The 27,458-nt window shown below is 43.1% G+C and overlaps 1 protein-coding gene across 1 annotated transcript in view; it reads left to right on the top strand.

Moving 5' to 3' along the window:
• The window catches only part of WDR33 (WD repeat domain 33), a 92,439-nt gene that overhangs the window by 59,313 nt on the left and 5,668 nt on the right, over positions 1-27,458 (top strand). The window contains exons 8-18 of the mRNA XM_057505441.1: positions 14,177-14,303; positions 15,375-15,529; positions 15,620-15,698; positions 16,137-16,247; positions 16,622-16,716; positions 16,931-17,017; positions 17,253-17,392; positions 18,012-18,164; positions 18,767-19,855; positions 22,630-22,738; positions 25,397-25,835. Coding sequence (XP_057361424.1) covers positions 14,177-14,303; positions 15,375-15,529; positions 15,620-15,698; positions 16,137-16,247; positions 16,622-16,716; positions 16,931-17,017; positions 17,253-17,392; positions 18,012-18,164; positions 18,767-19,855; positions 22,630-22,738; positions 25,397-25,835 — 2,584 coding nt within the window. The remainder of the gene's footprint in view (positions 1-14,176; positions 14,304-15,374; positions 15,530-15,619; positions 15,699-16,136; positions 16,248-16,621; positions 16,717-16,930; positions 17,018-17,252; positions 17,393-18,011; positions 18,165-18,766; positions 19,856-22,629; positions 22,739-25,396; positions 25,836-27,458) is intronic.

The raw sequence follows: 27,458 nt of genomic DNA, 5'->3' as shown, positions 1-27,458 counted from the left end.
AAGATGTCCTTCACCAGGTTCTCTGGCTCCTGCTCTAGTTCCTGGGCCTGCGATTGCAGTCGCACTGGGATTTCTCTGCCTTTCCCTGTTAAGTCCATTCTTTTTTTTTTTTTTTCAATTTAGTTGAAAATACATTTTCAAAAAAAATTTCAGATAAAGTGCTTTGGGAATAAATTAAAAAACTCATGTTCAGAGACGTCTGTAAATTTGCCATCATATCTGACTCATAGCTGTCTGGGTTTTGAGTTCTTGGTCTGAAATCCTTTTCCCATGGGATGTGGAAGGTCTCTGCTATGTTCTGTCAGCTCTGCTAATGAGAAGTCAGGTGCTATTCTGAGTCATTATTTTGTATGTAACCTGGTTTTCCCCTCTGAATGCTTTTTAAATGATCTCCTGTTCTCTCTGAACTTTTTTTTTATTATGGGAATAAGTGTTAAGTATTTTAAACTTCATCTTTCTTGGCTCCCTTTAATCTGCAATCTCAAATTTTTATTCCATCCAAAACATTTTCCTTCTTTTGATTATCATTTCCCATTGTCTCTGCTTGAACTCTTCAGTATGGGAGCCTTGGGCCTTTGGGGCTGTCTACCTCGTGTTGCCTTTTCTTTCCTGTTTCATGTTTCTGTCCTTTCCTCGAAGTGTTGGGAGACTTCTTCTATTTTATCTTTCAGAATACTTTCTCCAGTCATGTCCAATCTGTTATCCAGCCCTTTGGATGACTCTTTTATCCATTGCATGTTTAATTTCCAAGACCTAGTGGTTCTCTGTGGTCTTTTCGTTTTTCATAGTGGCATGTTTCTTTTGTTTGTTTAAGTGAATATACCCCTTAAACCTTTTAGCTTAGTAACTGAAGGGTTTGTGTGTGTTTGGTACAGTCACCTGTTCCTATTTGTTTTCCCTGGGAGCACTTAATCTGTGCCATTTTCGCCTTTTTCTTCCTGTTTTATTTTTCAGAGATGTCTGTCTAATGATTCTTAGTTGGCCAGATATTTGGATGAAGATTTGTATTGGTCAGTGAAAGCTGCTTTCTTGCATTTTTTGGCAGTTGAGTAAATCCATTTACCTGAAGTCTCGTCCTCTGGATAATAGACCTCACCGTGAGCTGTGTGTGTGTCTGTTTCCTTCCAGGACAAGCTTGGAGTGAACAAGTGACTGCCCTTATTGCCACAGCAAGGGGATTGTCCTCTGAGGAGCTTTTCCCTTCCGGGTGAAGCTGCCCCCCACCCCCCCTTGTCTTCCCTTTCCCAGCACTTCTTCCCCTTTCCCTCTCTCCCCTTTGCTTCAGGGTCACAGGGTGGCATTGCCACAGAATTCATGCTGCTTTCCTCTCCAGCCTTAAAACCTCTGGGGATTTCTTCCCAGGTTTAGTTTTGCTTTGTATAGCAGTTGTTTGTAGTTGAGGACAGCTGTCTAAACATATAAAAATTAGAAGGCAGGGCCTGGCCATGTCTGTGGAGAGTTCTGGAATTACCCTCATTACAGCCCTAACAGATTTCTGTGTACTGTGGGTTTTATTTTTCTCTGCTCTGGTTTATTCATCAGTATTAGCCCATCTATTTTTGGATGAATCCTACATCTGGGTTGAAGTTTTTTGAAATTTTCATGAAATTTGTGGTCAATACCATTTTGTGAAATAAATGCACCCACTGTAAACCTTTGAAAGTAATTTAAGAAGAGGCTTGTATATCATTTCACTTGGTACCAAAATCATGATTTATTCCAAGACATAATTCCTTTTTCACGTTAGTGACCTTGAAACAATTTCCCTTCGAAATAACCTCCTGTTATGCTTCCTACTTCTGTCATTTCTCCATTTCTTAAGTGATGTTTTGTATTTAAGTTTCTAATATGTATCTGAAGCTTAAGGTAATCCATGGCATTGGGGGATTTAGAGGTGAGTGATCAATTAAAATAACTGAAAGGTACTTGAGTTAAACCTAGTATTTTCCTGTAGGTTCTTTTTTCCTAGAAAGGAGGTAATACTCTTTAAAATAGAAAACCTGGACAGAGAATCATCAAACAAGTACTCCACAAATACAAAAGGAGTGATTAGTATCTCACTATTAGAAACTGCATTTTAGTCTAGTAGAATCAATATACATCAAAAGTGTTACCAGTCTTTCTTAGTGACTAAAAACATAGGCAAAATAAGAAGGGCAATGATGGCCCCGATTTTAGGTCTTCTAGTTCTGAGACATGAACAACTTAGTTCAAGTCTAGTACTTGAGTTGGATATTTGTATTTAGAACTCGATATTCTTTTTTTAGGGGTCATTTGAAACTGAAATGTAGTCAAGTCTCACTTTGGGGAAGTACTTTCCAATCAAGCCGTTTTGTGCTTCCCCTTACCCTCTTTGTAATGGCAACGGCTCTTGCTGGAAAACTGTGTGGTGGGAATCCCTGTCTCCGTGGGGAGCCTTGTCAGGGCAGAGAGAGGATTCAAATAAGAGCTTTTATTTGTCGACTGTTCAAACTGTGTCTAGGCATGATGCTAAAAGCTTCATTTATTTCATTTAATTCCTGAAACAACCCAGTAATGGAGCACGCTCCATTTTACACACAAAAATATTAAGGCTTTACAAGGACTAAGTATATTACACAATGCTGTAACTGGCAAATGACATTTGAAGTTGGAATAGATCACGTCTACTCCAAATTTTTTACATTGTGTAGCTTGTGAGCACTAAACATAGCACCTATGTGAGTTAAATTATATTTAACATATCCTTTTATTGATTCCAGATAAAGCTATTTGACACTTGTACCTGTGCTCCTGTTAGAGAAAGCTGATTTCATCTCTGGTGATTTCCTCCTGTGGGAGTGAAGTATAGGAATTGTATTGGGAAATGAGAATTTTTATGATTCACTCTTAGTGCTGCTCAGGGAGGAGGGCAGAATAAACCATTGTTTTATTCTAAAAATACACTTTTGGTTTTTAATACAATGGATGTAGATGGGTTTTTTTTTTGCTTGCTCTCTGGGCTTTTTCTTGCTCATTCATTCAATAAAGTACAAGAAGGTGGCAGATTTTAAACACCTCCACAAGGAAATATGGGTATTCTTTATAGTATGTTAAGTTTAATATATGAACTGGTTTGTATGTTCACATCTCAATAATAAGCATTACCAGGTCTCCACAATTCTAGAATGTAAAGATTTTTTTCTTTCCGAGACTTATGGGCAAAATTTAAAAACTCAAATGTTTTCATTTCATTTCATACTTAACATTTATAATGAGGCTTTGGCTGGACAGTGAATCCAGATTCAGCGGGTTTTCCCCTCTTCAGCCCTGCCACCGCCCCCTCGATTGCCAGTGTTTTACGAAAATTTTGTGGTGGCCGGTGGAGTATCCCTCAGTGGGATTTATCTGTATCTTCCTCCTGATTGGTTTTGGATTTGGGGGAGGTATAGCGGTAATATACCTTCTATATACCATCCTCGCCTCCCGAGAGCAGGGGTGCACACTGTCCGCGGCGTGGTGCCGACCTTGACCACCGGCCGAGGCGGTGTCAGCGCCTCCGTGCGAGGCTCCCCAGGCCGCCCTTGGGAGGAGGGCATGAAGCGCGAGAGCCCGCACTTACGGGGCGGGGGCGGGGGGCTGGGCTCCGCACCCTCAAAGCTGGGGTAGCTATGCAAGTTACTGGATACTTTCACACAGGAGAGATTTAACTCTTCTCCCCCTCTTATTTACTCAGTTATTTCTATCACTGGACTAAAGAGTATTTGTTTATTGGTATATGTTATTTACTGTGGTGGAAACTAGGTAATACAACCAGCTCCTGGTTGAGGTTTTCTCAGTTATCTTATTCCTGCTTTGAAACAAATGGAGATAATCATCAAGATCCAGCTGGAGTGTAATGCCATCTCAGATAACGCAATAGAAACAATTATTAGTAAGAGCTAGAAATTACAGTCTGCTGGGGATACTGTGGTAGACCCCTGCCCCAGCAGTATTCAGGGGTTCATGTCACCTTCTTGTTCTGATCCAGGTAAATTTCCACACCTTTGCCATTGTTACCTTTCTTCTTGCAAGAGGTGAGTAGTCGAGATGGACAGGATTCTGTAGGGAGCTAGCCACATCTACAGAGACGTGCAGCTATGCCCAGGGTTCTGGCAGAACATACGAGATTCCGAATACAGTTGGTGGGGTGCCTGGCTGCGATGACTATGGGGTTCAGTACTTCTACGTTGGCCAGGATTATTATTATTTTTTTATGTATCTAAACTTTCAGCTTTAGAACACAGTGCCCTTAATCTGGCTAATTGAGGATAAACCAATTTACTTTTTACCTTGTTTTCAGAAGGAAGCCTTGACCTAGAAGTCCCCTGACATAATTTAAAATGTCTTGTTTTCCTTTTTGGTTCTATTTTTTTCTTCATTACGGGTTTCAACCATAGCTTCTCTTCATTCTTGAACAGAATATCTGCTGGCACTAAAAACTTTATTATTAAAGTAGCATAGGTGTGACTCTTCCTGGTAGTCCTAGTATTGCCAGATTCCTGTAATTTAAAGGTTTTTTTGCTTTATTTTTACAATTTCTTTCTGGTTTTTTAATCGATGACATACACTTCTTGGCCCTTTAAAAGAGTAATACCATTTGTATATTACTATTGATTTATGAATGGGGGCAAAAATGTTTACTGGAGAACCTTCGGCTGCTAGTGACACACACACACCGGTGTGCTCCTTAGGAAGGACCTTGCTGCCGGTTTCTGCATTGTGTGTGGGACACCAAGTATCTCATCTCAGACACGTGGCTGAGGTGCTTGCCAATAAATGGTTGTTAACATGCAGCAATGCGGAGAGTGCAGCAGCAGTGAAGCAGGAATAATTTGGTGGTTGCATCCTTCCCTTTAAGCTTTGATAAATATTCTCTAAAATGGCCTTGTTATTTTGGACTACGTAAAATTAAAAAACAAACAAGAATTTGCTGGCACAAAATGTGCTTTTGTCTGGTTATTGTAAAAAGAATATAGGGAATTAACATACCTATATATTGTCAGGCAATGTTTCGGGGGGAAAAAATGTAGATATTCCTTTTACATCAATCATGTCCTGATTGATTTTCTCCCTTTCATAATCTTCAAGATAGTTCTAAATATAATATATAAACTTGACCCAAATGGAAATTGTGCTTTTTCTCTGTTTACTCCCTTTCCCCCACATTGTATAAGTTTAACAGCTGTCTGACATGTAAGTTTAGGCAAAACTTAGTCCTATATGTACTTAGTGGACTGAGAAACTACAATTTAGTCATATATTCATAAAAATTTTACTTCTGATGCCACAAGTAGTTACATGGCATTTATCTTATGAGCTGTATGCTTAGTTTGAATTTTTAACCTACTTGACAGTTTCTTTAGGTCAGCTTTTGTCTTCCATATAAATACATGGTACCAATAAATAGAACCCATTTTACTTGCATATGCACATTAGATGTGTTGACTTAAGAGGAGATGGCAAGCTTATGATGCATCCACCTTCTACCATTTGCAGTTTTATGTTTATATACTGGATGCTTTTCTGACATTATGCATTTCACAATTTTTATAACCTGATAAACACTTCTGAGTTACCACTCAGCTTTGCCAAATCCTTACATTTTCCCATACTTGTTTCTAAAATTTTTTAAAATACATATTAAAGATACAGATAAAGGTCCCTTTATGTACCCCTTCTCAGTGCCCTTTTCTTTCCCAGAGGTTTTTCACTTGTCCTGAATATTAGGTTTATCATTGCCAAACAATAAAGTAGCATTTCAGAATTTCCCAGACCGGGCTTCTGAGGAACTTGAAGAGCTCTGAGAAAGAAAAGACTCCATGGTCTCATTCTCACCTGCAGATCTGTAATACATAGTGAAGGCACTGAGGGCTCTCAAACAGTGAAATTCAGCACAGAACACCACATGATGCTGTGCACTGTTGCCTGGAATGTGCTTGGTGGACACACTGCCTAGAGGTGTACTCTTTTTCAAGAACTGACTTTCCATTTTATCATTTTTTTTACTAATGTAACTTTGTAGATTAGATGACAGAGACTAATAGAAATCACTTCCAATTGATGTTGCCTGTCGGGTCAAGTTTAAAATCATTTTGCGAAAAAGGAAGGTGAAATGTACATACTCACTGATCAGTGCATAAGTTATGCTCCTTAATTTTTGAAATTCTTGAGCTTCCTGATATAGTGAAGTGTCTGGCTGTGGACCATGGCTCTACATACACTTTGCCTTAAACTGATCTGTTACATTTTATGTCCTTGTGGCTGGAAGTAGCCTGAGTTTGCTGTTAATGTTTGACACCTTCTCCTGAATAACAGTTCTTCAACTGTTAATGTTGTACAAGATGGTACTTGAATTCTTTGTTTGCCTCTTTATTTCCTGTACTAGAAAATCTTGGTGCTTTTTGTAAGTTATGTATAAAAGACGTTTTCTTAAGACTTGTTCATATGATGATTGATCCAGGAAAAATAAAATGGGAAAATGGACACTATTTCTGACCTTCAAATAAAACTCTCTATATTGGTTTTCAGACTGTTCACCGAATCTTGGAGTCCTACGCATTGCCTCAAGGCAGGGTTCTTTACCTGTGTGGGGTGACAGGTCCCTTGTATCTGGTGAGGCTGTGGAGGAAAGATGAGGTTCTCGAAAAATGCACAGGGGCACAAGGTTTACATACCATTTCACGGAATCTAGGGAACTTCCTCCTGTAAGGGACGAGTCCAGAAACAGACCTTGTTCACTTGCTGGCATCTGCCCTTTACTGCGCTACACTTTACAGTTCTGAGACAGGAAATAAAACAGGCAGGCTCCACTTTGTACAGAAGTCTAAGTGTAGGACTGTTCACCAAATCTCTAAAGACTAAACCACCAATCCTGTTATTCTTATAATTTTAGTGTTTGTTAAGGAATCTGTATTGTGTTTCTAGGGTCTACCTTTTTAAAAAAAGCAACACAAGTGTTTTTTCATTAGAAAAATCTTTTTTGCTTTCTGTACCTTGCTATTTCAGGCATAGTTATGTAACATTTTAAAAAAAGATTTTTCTGTTTTTGTGGAGAAATGTCTAAAAATCCTGCAGTCTGTTTACTTAGGAAACTTTTTTCTATTAATTTTTAGTTTGTGGAGAAATGTCTAAAATCAGTTTTTAGTTTGTGGAGAAGTGTCTCAAAGTCCTGCATTAGTTTTATTTAGAAAACTTTTTAATTCTATTAATTTCAAAGTGACTGTACCTGGACTTTATAATTCTACAGAACCTTCCCCAGTATTCAGCCCTCCTTTTGTTTTGTGGTCACATATTTTAAAGGATGAGCACCTGTTAAGAGGAGCCCATTAACCTGCTACTGTGCGCGCTTACTTTGAATTAATGAGCACATGAAAACACATAAATGAACACGTGAAGGAATGATCAAATGGAATAAGTAAAATTGTTTACCACCCATTCAGTGATAATTCTAAAGCATAAAAAGGTTGCTTTTTGCAGATAATTATTTGGGAAAATAACCCTTGCCATCCAGGACTTTAGCCACTAGTCAGAACAATTCTGGTGTGTCTGACACAGGTTAATAATCCACAAAGCAATGCCCGCTGTCTCCAAGAAATGCTGCTGCTGTCACTGCTCGTTTAGCTAGGACCCTCAGGGAATGTTTAGCTAGCCAAGAAATGCAAAATTAGTTGCCCCCAAGGCTTAATCTCTACAAGTAACCCAGTAAGTCAGCTAATTGGGAATTAATTCCTTTCAGCTAGGCCAGGGTGGCCACACTATGAGAAGACTGTCGTGGTCTTCAGAATCAGTCCAATTACTTCTCAGATAGTTAAAAGATGTAATTCTTATTTATGCAATTGTTTTTAGATTATTTTTCCCCTAAATTCTTCCCTTGTGGACTTCTGAGAGATGGGATTATTTACAGAGCTTTGTCTTCTACAGCCTCTTCAGTTGCATTTGAGAAAGTGAAAGGTGACAAGTGAAACAAAACTGAAGGAGCAGTGTCTCTTCACCTGATGTCACCTGTAGTGAGGGGCACGAGGTGGTGAGGCGGGGGAGCCTGGCCGCCTCTGGCTTCCGGCCCAGCCCACCCGGGCCTGAGTCTTCTCTTCAAGTGAACGTTACAGGGGGCAGAGCTGGGGGTCCGCCCCAGCTGTAGATCAGCTGGAGGTGATTTTTTATTTTTGTTGCTGTTCATCATGTAACCAAGATAGGAACTAAAAAATATGATTATGGGAATTTGAGGAGAAAGTTTATTTAAGTGGGTATTACAGTCACTCAGTGTTGTCCAATAGGACCTTCTGTGATGATGGAAATACTCTTCACCCTTGCCATCCAGGACTTTAGCCACTAGTCAGATGTGGCTGTTGAGCACTATGTCAGTAGTGTGACTGAGGAACCAACTTTTTAACTTTAATTAAAACAAATTTAAAAAGCCACATGAGGCGCATTTCTACTGTATTGGACAGTGCAGGTTAAATTCTTCCTAAGTAGTTAAAGGTAATTCTACACATAGATGTATTGTGACAGTCTTGTTCTTTATATAATGGTTTGCAACTGGAATCTCTCAATTTTAGGACTTGGCAATTCTGAAACTCTAAACCTGCAACTCTCATTACTGAAATATTTCCTTACGCATATCCTCCATGTCTAATTGCAGTCAGGTATGGATCAGGTACCTTTCTCAGGGACCCTGGAGCCTGCGTGGTAACCACATGCCTGTGTCGCTGGCTTCTTTGGCCCTTTGCTATCCTTCAGAGGACCCCATGTGCTTAGTTCCTACGGGCCGCCTGTAGACTGTCAGCCTCCTGCAGGGCTGCACATTTTGTGCCTGTGTTAAGTAAGCTGTGTTGTACTGGGAGCAGGTTTGGTGGTATTGGAAGTTTTATCTTCATATTTTTTATGAGCCTGGTTCTGAAAAGTTTAATTAAATGCCACTTTTAAAAAGTCTTTTATTGGCAAGGAGTTTTTAGTCCTAAAATCTTAAGCCATTAAATTAGAATATTTTTACTAATGAAATATCTGGTCACCATGCCATAAAAGCGGTTGTCACTTGAATTTTCTATTAAATCTGTGTTAATTGCTTTAGCACTACAAATACTACATTCCTGAAATTTCCATGTTTGGGTGTCCCAAAGAGCTTTGAATGATTCTCTCCTGAAATTCTGGCCCTTTGCAATTATAAAGATTAGCTTAGAGGCATTCTTCAGGGTTAATATTTGAGGATGATAAGCCATGTGTTTGGGACTCAATCATTTTTCTGTGATATAATTTTTGTGAGATTAAGTTTTTCCATATGGCACACCAGCTTACCACACTCACAATATCCATGAAGTTCAGCCATTACTGAGTCTGAAAGCTGTCAGTGAAGAAACGCGTCGCCACTGAGGCTCTGGAGCGCCTCTTCCTGGGGCCACAGGCTTGGTTGGTTCTGCATAATTGAGACCGGTCATTCTCTTGAGTTTGGAATAGAAGGGAACCAGAGGCAATTGCCATTAAATAAAGTTATAAAAGCACATGTTAAAAACTTTAGGGAGTACAGAAAAGCAAATGTCGTCTTGTTCCCATACTGTTTCTTCTCCCTAAAAATCTGTTAGCAACTTAAGTTTCCTTTTTTACAAATGGAACTAAATTATACCTTTTTTTTCTGCTTATATATATTTTAGAACTCAGGCTTACTTAGGCATAAGTTACATACACTAACATTCACCCTTTTTAGGTGTACAGTTCTAGGAATTTTGACAAATACATACACCATAATGAAGATTTGGTGATTCAATCCCTCTAAAAAGTTCCTCTCTCTGCTTCATTTTTCCTCTTTCTGCCTCAGTTTTAACAGTTGTATTCTCTAGTATAGGGTCACCTAAATTTTCCTAAATAATTCTTCATTGATTCATATTTAGGTTGTTTCCATTCAAACAAGGTGCAGAAAATATCTTTGTACATAAATCTTGATGGGTTTTTATAATTACAGACATATTTCTAGCTGAGAAATTACAGAATTAAAGGCTATGATCATTTAATATTTCAATAGATGTGGCCCAAGAAGTTGTGCTTTCCAGTCAATTATGGATGACAGGGCCTGCTACTCTCTTATTCAACACTGGGTGTCACCAGATTCAGTTTTCCTAATTTGATAGAGAAAATATTACCCAGCAAAGGAACTTGCATTCAGTAGTGTTTTTTTCTGATTTTTAAAAACTAGAAAAGTTCATGCACACGCAAAATCTAACCCATATCATTTATGGTCAGAACCACAATAACATTAGAAAAAATCTGAATAGAAAAACTTTGACTTTGTTTTCACTAACCCAGTATAATTTTAATTTTCCTGCTTATCTATATCTACATTTTTGTGATTATACATGTAGATTTTTATAATCATCCTCACAGCATGTACAAGTATTATTTTGTTTCCTTTTTAAAAGTTCACTTTATTTTATGAGTATTTTTCTTTGTTCCCAGAACCTTTATTTTAATAGTGGCATATTCTGTTTTTTGGCTGTTTCACAGTTGATAGAGTCATTATATTTCTAAAATTTGTTTACACTTTCTCACTGTTATGCAGAAGGTTTCAAATACCATCTTTTAAATAGTTTTTAAAAGTCCCTTTAAGTTATTTTCCTAGGATAAATTTCCATGATTCTTTTGGATCTGTATATCAATCCTGACATAGTGTCATTTGAAGTAATTTTTGTCACTTCTTTGGGAATTCAGTAATTTTTTTTTATATCTGAAAAAGGAAGCCATTATATATCTATTTGCTTCTGTGCTGGTTTAATCTATTTTTCCTCTTTTTCCTTTAAAAATTATAAAAATAATATATGTTGCATGTGGAGATTTCATACCCACTTTCCAGAGGTAATCAGTCCACTTTTATTTCATGAAATTTTTTTAATTGAGTTTTTTCAATAGGTCACTTATGTTTTTCAGTATCTAAAAATTACCAAACAATATACAGTGAAGTCTCCTGACCCTTGTCCCTGTCCCCCTGCTACCCAGTTCCCCTCCTTGGAGGCAATTAATTTGACCAGATTCTTGTGTATTCTTTCAGACACACTTTATGCATTTCTGAGCAAATGTATGTGTATGCTCTGTGTATGTGTGTCTCTTTTTAAGCCAGAAATGTTAGCATGTTGCACATATTTTCTTAGATAACTTTATTTATACTTGATTTTTAAAGAGGTAATACATGCACATGGTTCAACAGTAGAGTAATGTAAAGGTCCGAAGAGGGCCTTGCTGTCCGAGTTCCCCATCTGCCGCGTGCCAGCCTGCAGTGAGTGTTCCTGCACACACAAGCATGCAGGAAGGTGCATCATTGTGTTTTCTTTTTCTCCCAGAGCTCATAGACCAGTCCTCGCACATCTGATGTGGGAGTATAGAGTAGGCATTAGAAGCAGTGGCCCAGGGGCCAGCTCCCTGCATTCAGGTGTCTGCTCTGCCACAAGTCAGCTGTGCGTGTGGGCAGTTTTGCAACCTGCCTGTGCTTTGCGATCTTCTAATGTAAATGACCAGTCAGTGTACTTGCCTTGCTTCAAGTAGGACCACACATAAGGAGTTTGTGTGTTTGCTAATAGTAGTCTTATTATTAAGGACAGCGACCAATAAAATAACACCCAAGAATCAGTACCAGTCAGTTTGGTTTATATTAGCGATGTATGTGCATATGGGTAAATTCATTTAACAGAAAAGGATGGACTCCTCCCTCACTTGCTTGAATTTTACTTTAGGACATTTTAGAAAATGTCAGAAAACAAAATTAAAGCAGCTAAAATATATTTTGTTGGTCATTTTTTATGGGTCAGTAGATTTTTTTGTTTTTGCTTGTACTTTTTAAGCTAAATGGATAAATACTTTCTTTTTGTAATAAGTATCCCAGAGAAGGTGAGGCTAGAGATGGCTAAGAATAGGAACTAATTTGCATAGTGTACCACATTTTTAAAGTGCTTATTCATGCATTTTCCACTCAAATTTGGCTAAAATACATCCATCTATGCATAGTATTCATTTTAGTGATAGTGGCCCATAAAGTTTTTTAATTCCCTGGCTGTATCTTTTTAGGATCAAATTATTAGAAACATTAAAATTGTTAAGCAAGGTCTGAAATATATTTTATTCAGTTTTTTCATCTTCAGTTTCTTTTCTTCATAAAAAACCAGAGCAACAAAACCTCTCTTTCCCTTTCCCACCTTCAGATCCCAGTTACAAAATGCCGTGTTCATTGTAGAAAATATAAAAACAGAAAACACACACAGAAATAAGAACCACCATCACACCGCTGCTCATGTCTGATACCACCTCCGTCACCAGCTCGGGGTCTAGACTTCTTCGCTTTTCTTCTATATAGTGAAAAAGTGACTCTAGTGCCTGCATAGTCACTCAGGTTGATTTGCCTTTTACAGTAATGGCATCAGGGATGTTGTACACACTGGTGTTTTTGGTTTGGTTTGGTTTTTAAATAAACTTAGTATCATGAACATTTTAATTGTGCCATTAAATTTTCTGTATTTATATTTATAATAATAGCATCTATATTTATAATAATAGCATCATATTCCATTGAGCATGTAGGTTATACTGAAATTTATTTTGCAATGTGTTTATTTCCTATTCAAGGGCATTCAAAAATAAAGTGTTAACAGTAAACATTCTTGTGGACAGTCTTTTTGGACACCCCTTATTCCCTTATGACAAATTCTAAAACATGGGGGATATGGGTTGTAGGATGTGTCCTTTTATCATGCTCTTGATTCACATTGCCAGACTGTTCTCCAGAGAGTTGGTACCTCCCTGCAGGCTGCCTAGCGTGGGGTGTTGTCTTCGGGAAGCCCATGCCTGCTGGAGGTGAGGATCACTCCTCCTCTGCATGGGGGCACATCCACTGAACGGTGCTGCAGGAACCATCGCTCCCTTCTTCCCTGTGTCCCTATTTTTCTGTCCTTCTGTAGAAGCTGGATTTGATCCGGGGTGGGGAAGGAGATGTTCCTTTTTTTTTTAATTTTTTTAATTAAAATATCATTGATATACAATCTTAAGATGGTTTCACAGAAACACTACTGTGGTTTCAACATTCAGCCATATTATCAAGACCTCACCCCCTGCTGCAGTCACTGTCTATCAGCGTAGTAAGATGGTTCAGAGTCATTACTTGTCTTCTCTGTACTGTACTGGGAAGGAGCCGTGTCTAACGTCCTTGACCTCACTCTTCACCTGCTGCCTGGTGCATTTGCTACTGAAAATAGTCCTGAGGCTCTCTTTGTGCAGCATCCAAGTTTTCAAAAATCATACTTTTCCAGTTTTTAAATTCTGATTTTTTCTTTTGGAATTTTAGTAACAGTTCATATGCTACACTTGTGAACTGGCCTTATGCACCGGCACAGTGATGAGAGACTGTCTGTGGAGCCCTGGGGACCAGCTTCAGGCTCCAACTGCTGTTCTTGTGACTGGCTTCAGAAATGGGGGCCTGCATTCATCCACTCTAGTCCTTCATTTACTTGTTAAATGGAGACACTGATAACACTTCCCTTAGGACTTCATGAGGCTTTAAAGAGGTGATGCTTATAAATGCTTGATATACTGCCTAACAGGTACTAACACTCAATAGGGTAGTTTTTATCTCCTCTGACATACATGCATTTATATGTGTAAGCAGGGATTGGTTTTCTCTTTCTGCGTTTCAGTAAATGGGGTTAGAAAGATGGAATGGTTTTCCTGTTGTCACCTCTAGAAGGTTGTGCTGTCTTAACCTGAATGTAGGACTTTGGATCTATAAGGACTACTCAGTGGGAAAACTGAAGTGAATCCCAGGAATTGTGCAATATAATTAGGATAATGAAGGAACAGCATGAAAAGTTTGAAAGGCTTTATCTACCAGGGATTGAGAGGTGCAGCTTGCAAAAAGCCTTGACTGACCTACCAGCAAGTAGGTGAGAAGATGGGATTAGTTCCAAGAGAAAAGGAGTGGTTTCTGTGCATCTTGGCACAGACAGGTTGGTAACATCCAAAAGTTCAGACAGGTTGAAAATATCCAGAAGTCTTCCAGGTGCAAAGACCCAAAGGAGTCTTTTTTTAGAAGTAAAAGATGACTGAGCACTAGTATCAATGACATGTGATGATTTCTCCACTTAGGCTAAACCAGAGTGGAGTCCTGCTTTAAACATACACAACTCATCAGGTTTTGTCTTGCTTCCGACAGGGCATGGTGCTGATGTGAAATGCGTAGATTGGCATCCGACAAAAGGGTTAGTTGTCTCAGGAAGTAAAGATAGTCAGCAGCCAATCAAGTTCTGGGACCCCAAGACTGGGCAGAGTCTTGCAACACTGTAAGTGATGGGTACCCCACCTTGGTCCCTAAGCAAAGGGGAGCACAGCTGCCTGTATTCTTTAACTTCAGCTCTCTCTCATCTTATATATTCCTGACAAGTGGTATAGACAACAGATGGACTTGCGTCTATAGACGTTTTAAAGTTAAATATGATTCCTCTCCAAATTCTTAAAGAAATAAGGCATGGTTTTTGTCCTGCCTTATGTATCTACATTTGCTGTGGGTGTCCCAGGGCGGTGTGTGTGTGGGGAGGTGGTCATTGCCCTCCCGGCTTACTGTCTCTCCTCATAATGCGTTTGGCACCGCATGGAGTTGATGGGTGTGCCACGTACTAGACACGGCCCAGATTTCTCCATCTCACTGCATCTGTTCACAGAAGTTTTTTTTTCCTTTCTTGAATCAGTTCCCTTTCTTCTGTCTGAGGTGCTTACTTAGGGTACAGCTACATGATACAAATTTTTTCTTCGAATTATCTGTAAACATTCACAGTTGTGTGAATATGTTGCTGACTTTTTTTGACCGGATGGCTGTATCCTGGTCCTTCCAACTGGGGCGTGAGCTGGGGCAGCAAGGCTGTCATGCTGCGCAATCCAGCGGCTGGCCGGCACCCCGTGGGGCCTTGGGAATGAGCCCCTGGGAGACATTGTGCAGGCCTCGGCTTGTTGCAGGGCCTTCGGTTCAGAGTAACCCTCACACTACCCCGTGTCCCTTCTTAGGCTTTGTTTTAATGAGAGGAGCTTCCCCAGATTTTAAACATTTTTTTATGAACTTTATTGAGTATTAATTTATATGTTCAAGAGCTTCTCCTGCTTCACAGATAAACTTTTCTAGCCAATTCTCTGCTGCTGTTTTAACTGGTTAATGAAAGCTATACTTAGATAATGGATATTATTTCTTTTGACCTATTTCTTTCAAGTGTACTTTTAATCGTGTTACTTGCTTTATTACTTCTAGACCAAACTTCTTACATGTTGACTGCTGTGCTTTTCAAGAGCAGTGGCCATCATGTCAACCCATACTTGTTTTGAAAACTATCTGATAGATTATTTTCTTGATACTTTGTTCCTAGTCATGCTCATAAAAACACAGTAATGGAAGTGAAGTTAAATCTCAATGGCAATTGGCTACTCACCGCATCACGTGACCATCTCTGCAAACTTTTTGACATTCGCAACCTGAAAGAAGAGCTTCAAGTCTTCCGAGGTCATAAGAAAGAAGCCACAGGTAAGTGGCCTTGCTAACGCATCTCATGCTGTTACCCCAGCATTCTGAGATTCTCGTAATTTTGTCTTTCCCTGTGTTTTTGTTTCACAGCTGTGGCCTGGCATCCTGTTCATGAAGGACTTTTTGCCAGTGGAGGGTCTGATGGTTCTTTGTTATTCTGGCATGTTGGGTATGTAACAGTGTGGAAAGAAGTTGTATATTTTATGAAGGGAGCATCGGAGAGTGTGAACCATAGTAACATTCTGTATTTTTTCTGTGTTTATGTCCTGCATCAGAGACTTCCTACAAGTTTTCAGTTCTGTAAACGCAGCTTGGAAGAGAAAACTTAGCAGTCTGTTTTTTAATGTGGAAGTCATTAAGGGAGAATAAAACAGATTTCCTTGTTTTTTTCTTGGTGAAATCATTCTTAAAGCATTTTTCCCTTTAAAGTGCTCTTCGGATAAAAGAATATATTACTGATGAAAATTAGTACCCTTGAAACGTGGAATTGATCAGATTCAAAGTAATAGGTTTTGGTAGCTTTGTATTACTCTCTAAGAAAATGTCTTTTTTTGTTTGTTTTTGGTAACTTACGTGCAAAAGACTTCTTTCTGTGGTGCTGTTACAGGGTAGAGAAGGAAGTGGGTGGGATGGAGATGGCCCATGAAGGCATGATCTGGAGTCTGGCTTGGCATCCTCTTGGACACATTCTCTGCTCAGGCTCAAATGACCATACTAGGTAAACTTTATATCAAAAATAACAGAACTACTGTATTCATGGAGCAGGAGGAAGTAAACTTATGTATTTATTTTATGATAGATTGATGTGTTAATTGGAATTCTAACTTCTTTGAAGGAATATTTTTGTAGTCATTTATAAATACATGTATTACAAGGAGGAAGTTGGGTATTTTCCCATTTAAAGTGCTTTGACTTTGTTATTCGCATTGTGTTTGCCTTCTGATTTAACTTTCTGCCAACGTGTTACATTTATAAAAGAAAAGCATTGTAAAACTTTGTTGGGCTTACCAGGGAACCACTTAGTGCTGTTAAGTGTACAGAAATACACTGAAACCTTCTCCTCTCCTCCTCCCTCCAATTTCATTTTGACAGCAAATTCTGGACGCGAAACCGGCCAGGTGATAAAATGCGAGATCGATATAACCTAAACCTATTACCTGGAATGTCTGAAGATGGAGTAGAATATGGTGAGGCTTTTGCACATTTTACCTTCTTTGAAGTCTGATATTCTATTATGAAAGTGTTAGAGATTGAGAAGAATATATGAAACTAATTTTATAGTTCATTGATTTATAAATCACCAGCCATAGGTTTCATTTTTTAAAGTGTTGATTTTATTGGTTTATTTAAGTGCTTATTTTATAAAATCTCTATTGACAATGGATGTATTCCTATTTATAGATGACCTTGAACCTAATAGCCTGGCAGTAATTCCAGGAATGGGGATACCTGAACAACTAAAATTAGCTATGGAACAAGAGCAGATGGGTAAGATAAGTTGTACCTACAAATTTTATTTTTATGTAATTTTTGTAGATGTGTTTCTAATCTTCATGACATTAAACTATTTTGAAAATGCCAAAATGATTTAGGTTAAGAAATGTCAATAAAAGTGATGTAAGTAGCATAATATTTAAAATATATTCCTCCAAAAATGTGTTTGTTCATGAAGTAGCCAATTGCTTTCATTTCCTTGGCTAACCACTTCTCTTTGTGATTATAGGGAAAGATGAGTCAAATGAAATCGAAATGACAATTCCAGGTTTGGATTGGGGAATGGAGGAGGTGATGCAAAAGGATCAGAAAAAAGTGCCTCAGAAGAAAGTTCCTTATGCAAAACCTATTCCCGCGCAGTTCCAGCAGGTGAGTAACCGAGAGGGGTCCCGCCTCTCTCATGCACTGCCTGGGGAGCCTACTTGAAGTCCAGAAATGTGCTTCTCCTGGATTATCTCATCTGCTGAAGGTGTTTCTGTACTGTGTCCTCACGTATGTCAGGCGTTCTTAGACACAGTTCCCACCTGCTGCTTTGCAGTTTGTGTTGAGTTGGGCACGAATCTTCTCTCGATTGTCTTTTATTCTCAACTACTTACTGTTATCTAAGCAATTAGAGGAAAGAGAAGAAAAAGGCATGGAACAGAGGGAAGATGTTGAGTCTCTTCTACGACGTTTGTCTGTATTCTGCTTTTTCTTTCCCCTCAACACAAACTGCATGTGCCATTTTAAAGAGGCAGGCAAGTGCTGCCTTCTTAGTACCATTGGCTTCTACAGCTTTTATCAACTGAATAATTTCTACCTAGTTATGTGCTTGTCTAACTCCATTCCTGTGTTACTAAGAAATAGCATTAGCAATAGAGACAGTACCCCAGGTGGGCTGACTTGTATTCAGCAGGTTGGAATAAGCCAATGACATTATGGAATGGTTTACTCATTCTGCCATTATAATCACACTTAGGGTGTATTTAACATTCTCTTTTTTCCCAAGGCTTGGATGCAAAATAAAGTTCCAATTCCTGCCCCAAATGAAGTACTGAATGATAGAAAAGAGGACATTAAATTGGAAGAGAAGAAAAAAACACAAGCAGAAATTGAGCAAGAAATGGCCACGTTACAGTATACTAACCCACAGCTTCTGGAGGTGTGGGGACTCTGGGGGGGACTGGGATGTTCTGGGACAGTAGTGACAGTGTCGTTTGTCATCGCTGTGCTCCTAAGGAGAAGGGAAAGGACTCTCAGGTGGGACTGACGAGCACCACCATTTCTTAATGCTGTGTGAGAGAGCTAGTTTCTAAAAGAATCCCATGTCTTAGACTTTTAAAACCAGATCAGTCAAGAGACCAGACCGAAGTTAAATATATATTTTAACAGAAAAGGTAAAGCAAACAGTTTTAACTTGAATTCACTCACTTATCACAGATGAAAGGATTTTCCTTTTTCTGTCAGCTCTAGGGCAGGTGGTTTGTTCTTATTTCTTCTGCTGTGGCAGCTACCAAGAGTGATAAAACACTAGCAAGTTACTGGGCTTTCCCTGGTCCAGCAGGGTATGAATCACCCTGCCTGCTGTCCCCAGCAGGTAAAGAAGGCAGTCTGCAGCGAGTTCGGAAGCCTGAGTGCCCTCAGGTGTCCCAGTGTCATCTGGACTGTAGTTACCAGCATGTGTTTGTGTAGAGGCTCCCCAAGCATATTGTCTTCAAAGGCTCTGGCTTAATTCTCAGTATGCTTTTTTTTTTTTTTTTCCAGCAACTTAAAATTGAAAGACTTGCACACAAACAGGCTGAGCAGATCCAGCCTCCTCCTTCATCTGGCACCCCTCTCCTTGGACCCCAGCCCTTTCCAGGACAAGGTCCAATGTCTCAGATTCCTCAAGGTTTTCAGCAGCCCCATCCCTCTCAGCAGATGCCGATGAACATGGCTCAGATGGGGCCTCCAGGTCCACAGGGACAGTTTAGACCTCCTGGACCCCAGGGACAAATGGGACCACAAGGTCCTCCATTGCACCAGGGAGGTGGGGGGCCACAAGGATTCATGGGACCACAAGGACCTCAGGGCCCACCCCAGGGGTTGCCAAGGCCTCAGGACATGCATGGGCCCCAAGGAATGCAAAGACATCCTGGACCTCATGGCCCTTTGGGACCTCAAGGACCACCTGGACCACAGGGTAATTCTGGTCCTCAAGGTCACATGGGACCTCAGGGTCCACCTGGCCCACAAGGTCACATGGGCCCCCAAGGCCCACCTGGTCCCCAGGGTCACCTGGGCCCTCAGGGGCCTCCTGGTACTCAAGGGATGCAAGGACCACCTGGTCCCAGAGGAATGCAAGGACCTCCTCATCCTCATGGGATACAAGGCGGGCCAGGGTCTCAAGGGGTCCAAGGTCCTGTGTCTCAGGGACCTCTGATGGGACTGAATCCAAGAGGAATGCAGGGTCCTCCGGGCCCCCGAGAGAATCAGGGTCCTGCTCCTCAAGGGATGATGATGGGCCACCCACCTCAAGAGATGCGAGGACCTCACCCTCCAAGTGGACTGCTGGGACACGGCCCTCAGGAGATGCGAGGTCCTCAGGAGATGAGAGGCCTGCAGGGGCCTCCACCTCAAGGGTCAATGCTGGGCGCCTCCCAGGAACTGCGAGGGCCTCCAGGCTCACAGGGTCAGCAGGGGCCGCCCCAGGGCTCTTTGGGACCTCCACCCCAGGGCGGCATGCAAGGGCCCCCTGGACCTCAGGGACAGCAGAACCCAGCAAGAGGGCCACATCCATCTCAAGGGCCAATGCCATTCCAGCAGCAGAAAGCAGCTCTGCTAGGCGATGGGCCCCGGGCCCCCTTCCAGCAGGTATTGTGTGTTTCCAGCTTGCAGGCATTGCATGTGGGGAAGGTACACTGCACTGCGGTGGTGCTTCTCAGCTGGCATAAACCTCTCAAGCAGTGAAAGTGGCTTGAGAATAGCATCAGGTGAAGAAGGAAATAGGAAGAATTAAATAGGTCATTAAATACATCAGAGTTTGAATCTTTACTTCTCAACTTAGGTTTTCAATAGAGGTTTTTCCAGAAAAGGTCAACTCTCAGCTGAACTCCGTTCATGGTTGTCTCAAGGCTCTTAAAGAGCCTCTGTTCTGGACATAGCCGGCTCTGAGCCCTGGGGGGACATGGCTGGCTCTGAGCCCCAGGGTGGGGGGAGGAGTGGCCATCTCTGAACCCCGGCTGGGATGTGGCCAGCTCTGAGCCCCGAGGGGGGACGTAGCCGGCCCTGAGCCCCAGGGGTGTGACGTGGCTGGCTCTGAGCCTGCCATGCTCCCCTTTTGGAGCACTTTGCTTCTGTAGCTTGGTGTTTCCTGGGTCTGCCTCTGTCCGATCTTCTCATGGGCTGTTTTTAAAACAGTATAGTGTATTTAACTGAGAAGTGTACTGCAGGCTAGGATCACACTTTTCATTTTAATGAATGCTTTTAAAATCCGGAATTGTGCTTGTCAAATGGTGACCCTTTGGATGGAATTCTGTTCCAGTTGTTTTCAGCTCGCATATAAAAATATTTATTGGAGTGAGTATTTCTGTAGGTATTTTCTTGGCCCTTTTCTGAGGATTCCATTTTTATTAGACAAGTTGTATTACCCTTTTGCTGACCTTGTGCTTGAGAGGTGATACGAGGGTTCAGGTTGCTTGGGATGAATTACAAAGAAAGATGGCATAAGTATGAATGAATTTTATACTGGCTCTGTGATTCTATGTTTTTCTGAATTTCATAGTCTGGAAGTATTATTTGGGTATGAACAGCTGGGTTTGTGTCCCTGAAGTCGGTCATGGGTCGGCACGAGTGAGCTAATGTTGATGGCTCCCTGGGACGACGTTGAGACTCGGCTCCCTTGAAAGGGGGCGGGCTGCAGGTACTGCATGCAGAGGAGCCAGACTTGTGTTTTCTCAAACATTCTGAGCATCTGGAGTAGGAAGATGACCACTGGGATTTGCTGAATTAAAATTACTAGCTAAATAAGTAGATCATATGTTACTCCTCAGAAGATCTGCCAGGATGTAAACATGTTATAGCAGTGAAGAATGTGATGGCATTTGAGTTCATTTCCAGAATTTATTGGGCACTTCTCAGAATTTAGGATGAATTCAGTAAACCTAGGTTTACCATTTCTGAAATACCTTAAAAGTTGGAGTATTACATGTTTTATTAACACAGAGTATATTTGTGTGTGTTTATAATATTTATCTAACCTTATTGTAGTATCTAACAGTTTTCATCGTGGAGCACATTACAACTGAAATTATAAACATGTCAGATTAAAGAAGACAGGCTGGGTTTTTGGGACAATTCAGCAAGAGTTTTCCTTAGGTAGTATAAGATTTTATAAACAAAAAGCATAATGGCTCTAATGATTTAATTGACCCATAGAAATACCAGTGGAACGGGTATAAGGTTTGATACATTATGGGGCATTTCAAATCTCAAAAGTTGTTTGAAGAAAATACTCTCATTTCTTACATGCTGAAATCTGACTGCACTTTGATCAGGCCAGTGCTTAATCATTTGTTTCAGTAGAATTGCTGTCAGGGGTTATACGGCACGTGTGATGCTGCTGAGAGTGCTCCTGGGACAAAAGCACTGGAAACAAAGCAGTGTGGAAATCACCAGAGTCTGTGGCCCAGGAACTGTGTTGTTGTGCCTCCCCCAGTCAGGGCTGCTCTCTTACGTAGCTAGTTGGAATGTGAAAGCCATTTGCTCTTGATGGTTTGGAAATTGTGCTATTCTCATAGTAGGTCCACTCATTAAGTGCATTTTTTTTTTATAGGAAGGAATGACTAGATAGATATTTGCTTATTTATTTATTCACTCGTTTGTCCAGAGACCTGATCCAAGGTCACTGGACAGAGTGGGCAATCAGAGTGTAGACCTGGCTAGCTGGATACAGACTGTTGGGACTGGGGACAAGCTGGGTCCCAGAGCAAGGAGATGGAGAGGGTCAGAGCCTCAGTTTGTGTGGGCTGCGGCTGCTGGCACCTTGGAAATCCAGCAGGAGCCCGGGTGGCTTCTCTGGGTTGAGCAGTGGGTGCTGAGGACAGGAAATGGGAGTAGAGGGGACAGGGGCCTGGACAAGAAAGCCCCATGAAGCCCTGCTCAGCAGGAGCCCCTTGCTTATGCTCCCACTACCCCCCTTTCAAACCCAGGGCCACCCTCTTGAGAAGACTGATTAGTTTCTGTTGCTGGGCAGGAGTCATGGTTACCAGAGCAGAGTTTACCTCTCCTGGCAGAAATCCAGGTCTTCGCCTTTGCCAGAAGTTCCTCCTCTGGGAGAGTGTCCTTGGTACTGTGTTGTGATTGCTGGCTTTCCATGGAGGTTCTCACTTGGCATTACAAGGAAAACTCTTAGCTTTAAATGAAACCTACCGACAGGTGTAAAATGTGTTTCCCTTTATTATGGTAAGAGAAGCATCTCTCTTCCCCCAATTTAAGGAGAAATTTGCTATAATGTCACTAGCTGTGTATTTATTGCTGGAGGCTTTGGGGCAGCCTGGTGTTTTTATCTTGTTACGTTATAATAAAATTGCTACTCATGGATCATAAGGCTATGATTTCACACCTCTGCTTTAAAACCATCTTTTCAGGAAGGACAGAACACAGGCCCCCCACCCCTGATACCAGGCCTAGGGCAGCAGGGAGCACAAGGTCGCATCCCCCCTCTTAACCCTGGACAAGGACCTGGCCCTAACAAAGGTAAATATCTGCTTGCTTGAGTAAGAGATCGTATTCTACCACCTTTGGGTAAATCTTACAGTGTTACCAGTAAGTGAGTGATGGATGGCCATTTGAACCTCGGGAAAATAAGAGCACAGCCACTTCAGGTCATGGCTCTGTCTTTGGCTTTCATAGACTTGCTTGAGTGAGCCCAGAATGCTGCCGGGGCTCACTACCGAGGCTGCGGTGGGACCGCGGGACGGCCCCTGCCCACCTGCTGGGGAGGGCGTGGCCCCTGCGCCGGGCCGCAGGTGCCTGTTTGCGGCATCCCAGAGAGCTGGACTGTTTGAGTTTGAAATGTTTTGGTGGGATAAAGAATTCAGCAACTTTAATAGTGTTTTTAATATCACCCTCCCGCAGCCCCAAAGTGTGCCGTATATTGAATTCTTCAGCTGGTTACATTGTTGTGCTGCATTTGGAAGAACCAAGCAGTGTACCGATGCCTCGGCCGTGCCCAGGTCGTTGGCGTACGGAAAGCGCGGAGGCGGCAGTGCAGTGTTTGTTCAGCAGTTTGGAAGTTAGGCGTCACTCCCGCGAGTGGAAAGACGGCAGAGGCCCTTGGCCGGCTCCCTTGTTGAACTCACAGGCCCGCAGGGGTGGGAGCAGGGGTGCAGGGCCGGCCGGGGAGGGAGGGTTAGAGGGGGCGGTTCTGTGAGGCTCCCGGGTGGAGGAGCTGCTAAACCCAGGGCGCTGCGGTTGCGAGGCCCCCGGGGGTGCGGAGGCGCCCCTCCAAGAGCTTCCCGCCTGTTAGTTTGTGACTGGCTGAGCCCGGAGCGCCCTGTGGTACATGTTAGGGCTCTGGCCTTCCTTTTACCAGATTTAGGAAAGTTCCTGTCAGCGTTTACAGCCCTGGGACTTTGGGAATTTAAGTCTTAGTCTAGAATTTATCTGAGTTAGTAGAGGTAGGAAAGGGAGAGCTAGAGGAGTCAGAATGTTTGTTTTAGCCCCATTGTGTGGAGCTGGTGGTCGTGGGCATCAGGAGAAAGAGCATCAGGAACCAATCTTTGGAATTTGGGGGCCCTCAGAAGAGTGCGTCACCCCCAAGGTGCGGCCGTCAGCCAGCCGAGAGCGCCGTGGGTCTCCCTGATCCGGTCCCTCTCCCGCTCCCTCGGCCTCCCTCCCTTCTCTCTGTCTCCTCCCAGGGACCCAAGGAAGAAGGGAGAGGGAGACAGCGGCTCTGCCCTCCCTGCTGGATTAGCCGGCGCCGCCCCCCGTCACCAGAGGCCGCGTGCCTTGTCGTTTGTCGGGTGGGTTTCCTCCCTTGGAGGAGCCAGGGGACTTGTAAGCACACAGAGGCGCTGGGAGGTCGTTACTGATAGGTAAGCCCACATGGGGAGTGTTCAGTTTCCCGGGCCAGTGGGTCTGTTGTGTCTGCGGTCACACCAAGTTCAGGCAACGTGAAGTCAGAGAAGCCATTAGCTGCAGGAACACGCAGAGAAGTGTGCGCCTGCTTACCCGAAGGAGACACACCAGGGCGTCTGCACGCTGGCCGGGCCAAGCAGCTCCGTCAGCACGGGGAGGCCCGGCTCAGTGGCAGTAGAGGGGGCAGAAGCGACAGGGCTGAACAGAAAAAAGAATCCATCATATTGCTGGACTGTGAGGTGGGTTGGAAGGGACTGGAGAAATGAACAGGCATGAAAGGAAGGGCACTGGTGGGCGAGAGCCGTGGCCACCCATGTGCGTGCCCAAGAGTCGGTCCTTGCTGCCCGGGCAAGCAGGGAAAGTGTGAGCGGGCCGGGAAGGAGAACATAGTTGTTTGAGAAACAAGACCGTCCCTTTGCTGCCTGCTTTTTAACAAGGTTTGATTTAAACTGTATGCATTTACTATGGCTCAGTAGTTCAGTAGCCAGGAAACAAATCCTTCACAGTTAGGGGGTGAACTCAGTTCACAGCACCAAGTTTAATAGGCCTCCTTCCATTTTATTCAGTACTTGATTCAGTGATATAAGTACTGACTATTTTAAAAAGTCTTCAGGGGGCTTCCAAACACTGCAGAGTGGTGATGATGTGTGGTGATATAGATGAGGGGCATGGAAGAGGGCAGAAAAAATTTTCATACACCCTGAGGTACCGCGAGGCTGTGGTCGCAAAGCAGCTGTTAGAGAGGCTGGGGTCCCAGGCACCTGTCAGGGGGCCTCATTAAGAGTCAGTGCAGTGAGTTGGGGGTAAAGGAGACTTTCTCGGTGGCAGTAGCACATGCCCAGTACCCCGTAAAGGGCTCTGCACGCCCTCACAAGGCCAGAGCCCGGTCGCCGCGCTTGGCTTCCTGGCCTGCAGCACGGATTTCTCATCTCCTCCCTGGGCGTGGAGCTGGGGGGCCTCAGGAGGTCCCCTCAGAGTGCGGTTAGGGACGGGCTGCTCGTGCCTGTGCATTCTCATGCCTGAAGGGTTCTCCTCCCGGCACCTGAGCGGTTGCTGACCCATTGAGGTCCGGCATCTGCTGTGGGTGGAGCTGCTCAGCTAGTGAGGGAGGCCGTGTGTGCTGCAGACCCCCAGGGGCCCAGACAGCCTATGCTGAGCACCGAGAAGGGAAAGCATTTGGAATAAAAATGCATTCTGAAACGTTAAGGTGCTGAAACTAGTCCTGTGTTGGCAGGACTCCTGGAAGACGTGTGAAATCCGTTTTCTTCCCTTTAGGTGACTCCCGCGGCCCTCCAAACCATCACATGGGCCCCATGTCAGAGAGGCGGCATGAGCAGAGCAGCGGCCCTGAGCACGGTCCCGAGAGGGGGCCTTTCCGGGGTGGCCAGGACTGCAGGGGTCCCCCTGATAGGCGTGGGCCTCACCCCGACTTCCCTGACGACTTCAACAGACCAGATGACTTCCACCCTGACAAACGCTTTGGCCACCGACTACGGGAATTTGAGGGGCGAGGAGGACCTTTACCACAAGAAGAGAAGTGGAGGCGTGGGGGCCCCGGGCCTCCGTTTCCTCCTGATCACAGGGACTTCAGCGAGGGGGATGGCCGGGGAGCAGCCCGGGGCCCGCCCGGGGCTTGGGAAGGCCGTAGACCTGGAGAGGAGCGGTTCCCCCGGGATCCTGAGGACCCACGTTTTCGAGGGCGCAGAGAAGAAAGGTGGGCCGGCCACTTTATGGGTCCATTTCTTCTTCCTTGGAGCTTTTTACCTGTTCTTCCCACAAGAGTCTCTCCTCTTTCACTTCGGGGGGGAGGAATGTATTGATTGCTAGCCCTACGCTCTCTCTGTTTTGCATTTAAACTTAGAAAATATCTACATGCTTTTCACCTTCATGTGATTCTTTATAACTTAGAAATCTTTTTCTTTCTGCTTATTTTTTGTTCCTCCTTAAAGAGATGGAGGATCAGGAGTACCCTATTATGTTTTTTGGGTCCAAGTAGATATCTCCAGGTGGCTTGATTAGAATGATGAAATAAATACCTAGGTGGGGAATAAAGGAATTGTTAAGCAGACAGTTTTTTTATAATTGCCTAAGCATCTTAAAAGTCAAATCAAACTGAAAAACAATCTTGCTGCCAAAGGTTAAGGGCAGGCTTGAACACTCAGCTTGCTTGGGGTAAAAAAGAATAGAAGTATGGAGAAAAAGAATGAGTGACATCTCAGGTGAGACTCAGAGTCATTGCTGATGGTGATAATTGAGCATTTACTCTGTACCAGTGAGTTGTGAGATAGGCGTTGTCTGCATTTTACAGATTAGGGGTCACACTAAGAAGTGGGGTGCTTTCTTGACTCTGAAGTCCCCGCAGTTGCTTCATGCCACAGCGGCTTCCAGCTGAGCTGTTAGCGCCCTGCCTCTCCTGCCCGGGGTGCTGCCCTGTCCTTTGCCGGCACAGCTCTCATCGCTGCTGCTGGGTGATTGAGTTCAGGGTTGGCAGTCCCCATCCTCACAGGATGTGTTAGAAAAGAATGGTGACAGAATGGCCTGGGTGAGAGAAACGGGTTAGGGAAAGCAGCTATTAGAGGGGAGTTTTAAAAAAAAAGATTTAAGAACCTCTCCTAATGATGTCCAAGTATTCACTCTTTGAAATGGCTTTTTCTATCTGCAAGAGCCTCATTTCCAGTGGCTTTGGCATCAGCATAACTTTAATTAATTTCCTGATCTTTGCATCTTGTGCAGAGGTTTTACTCTGCACCGATTTGTGGACATTTCATTTGCCAGTGACAGACCCATAGCCTAGACTTGTGCTGTTCAAAGCTTTGCACTGCTCTTCACAGCTTTGCGCCGCTCTTCAGATATGCCAAACCTACTCCTTCCCTGCTGGAATTGCTCCCTCTGCCTGACATGCAGTCTCTAGTCAGGTCTCCCTCCTGTTACACCCAGCTCCTTGGCCCTGCTGTGTATTTCTTTATAGCACTTAGCACTGCTTGACGTTAAGTAATGTCGTTATTTCCTGTATCTCCCAGAAGTGGGGCAGCATCCTGAGGGCAGGGGTTCTATTTATTCACCACTGTGTCCTCAGGATTTAGGGCAGCAGTGGTGACACACCATAGTTGCTTCGTAACTGCTGAGTAAGTGAAGCTGCTAAATAAGGAGAGGTACTTGAGAGGGGCAGCTCGTTAGGAACTGTACTAGTCAGCTGGGCTGTCACAACAAGACACCATGGCCTATGGGGCTTAAACATGCGAAATCTGTTTCCTCGCAGTGCTGGAGAATCCCAGGCTCGAAATCCCAGGTCCACATCCAGTAGGGTGGGTTTCTAGTGAGACTTTGCTGCCTGGCT

Source organism: Manis pentadactyla, chromosome 8, assembly GCF_030020395.1.
Source record: "Manis pentadactyla isolate mManPen7 chromosome 8, mManPen7.hap1, whole genome shotgun sequence".
Classification (NCBI taxonomy): Eukaryota; Metazoa; Chordata; class Mammalia; order Pholidota; family Manidae; genus Manis; species Manis pentadactyla.
Note: the sequence above shows the minus strand (reverse complement) of the source record. Positions and strands in the feature narration are given on the sequence as shown.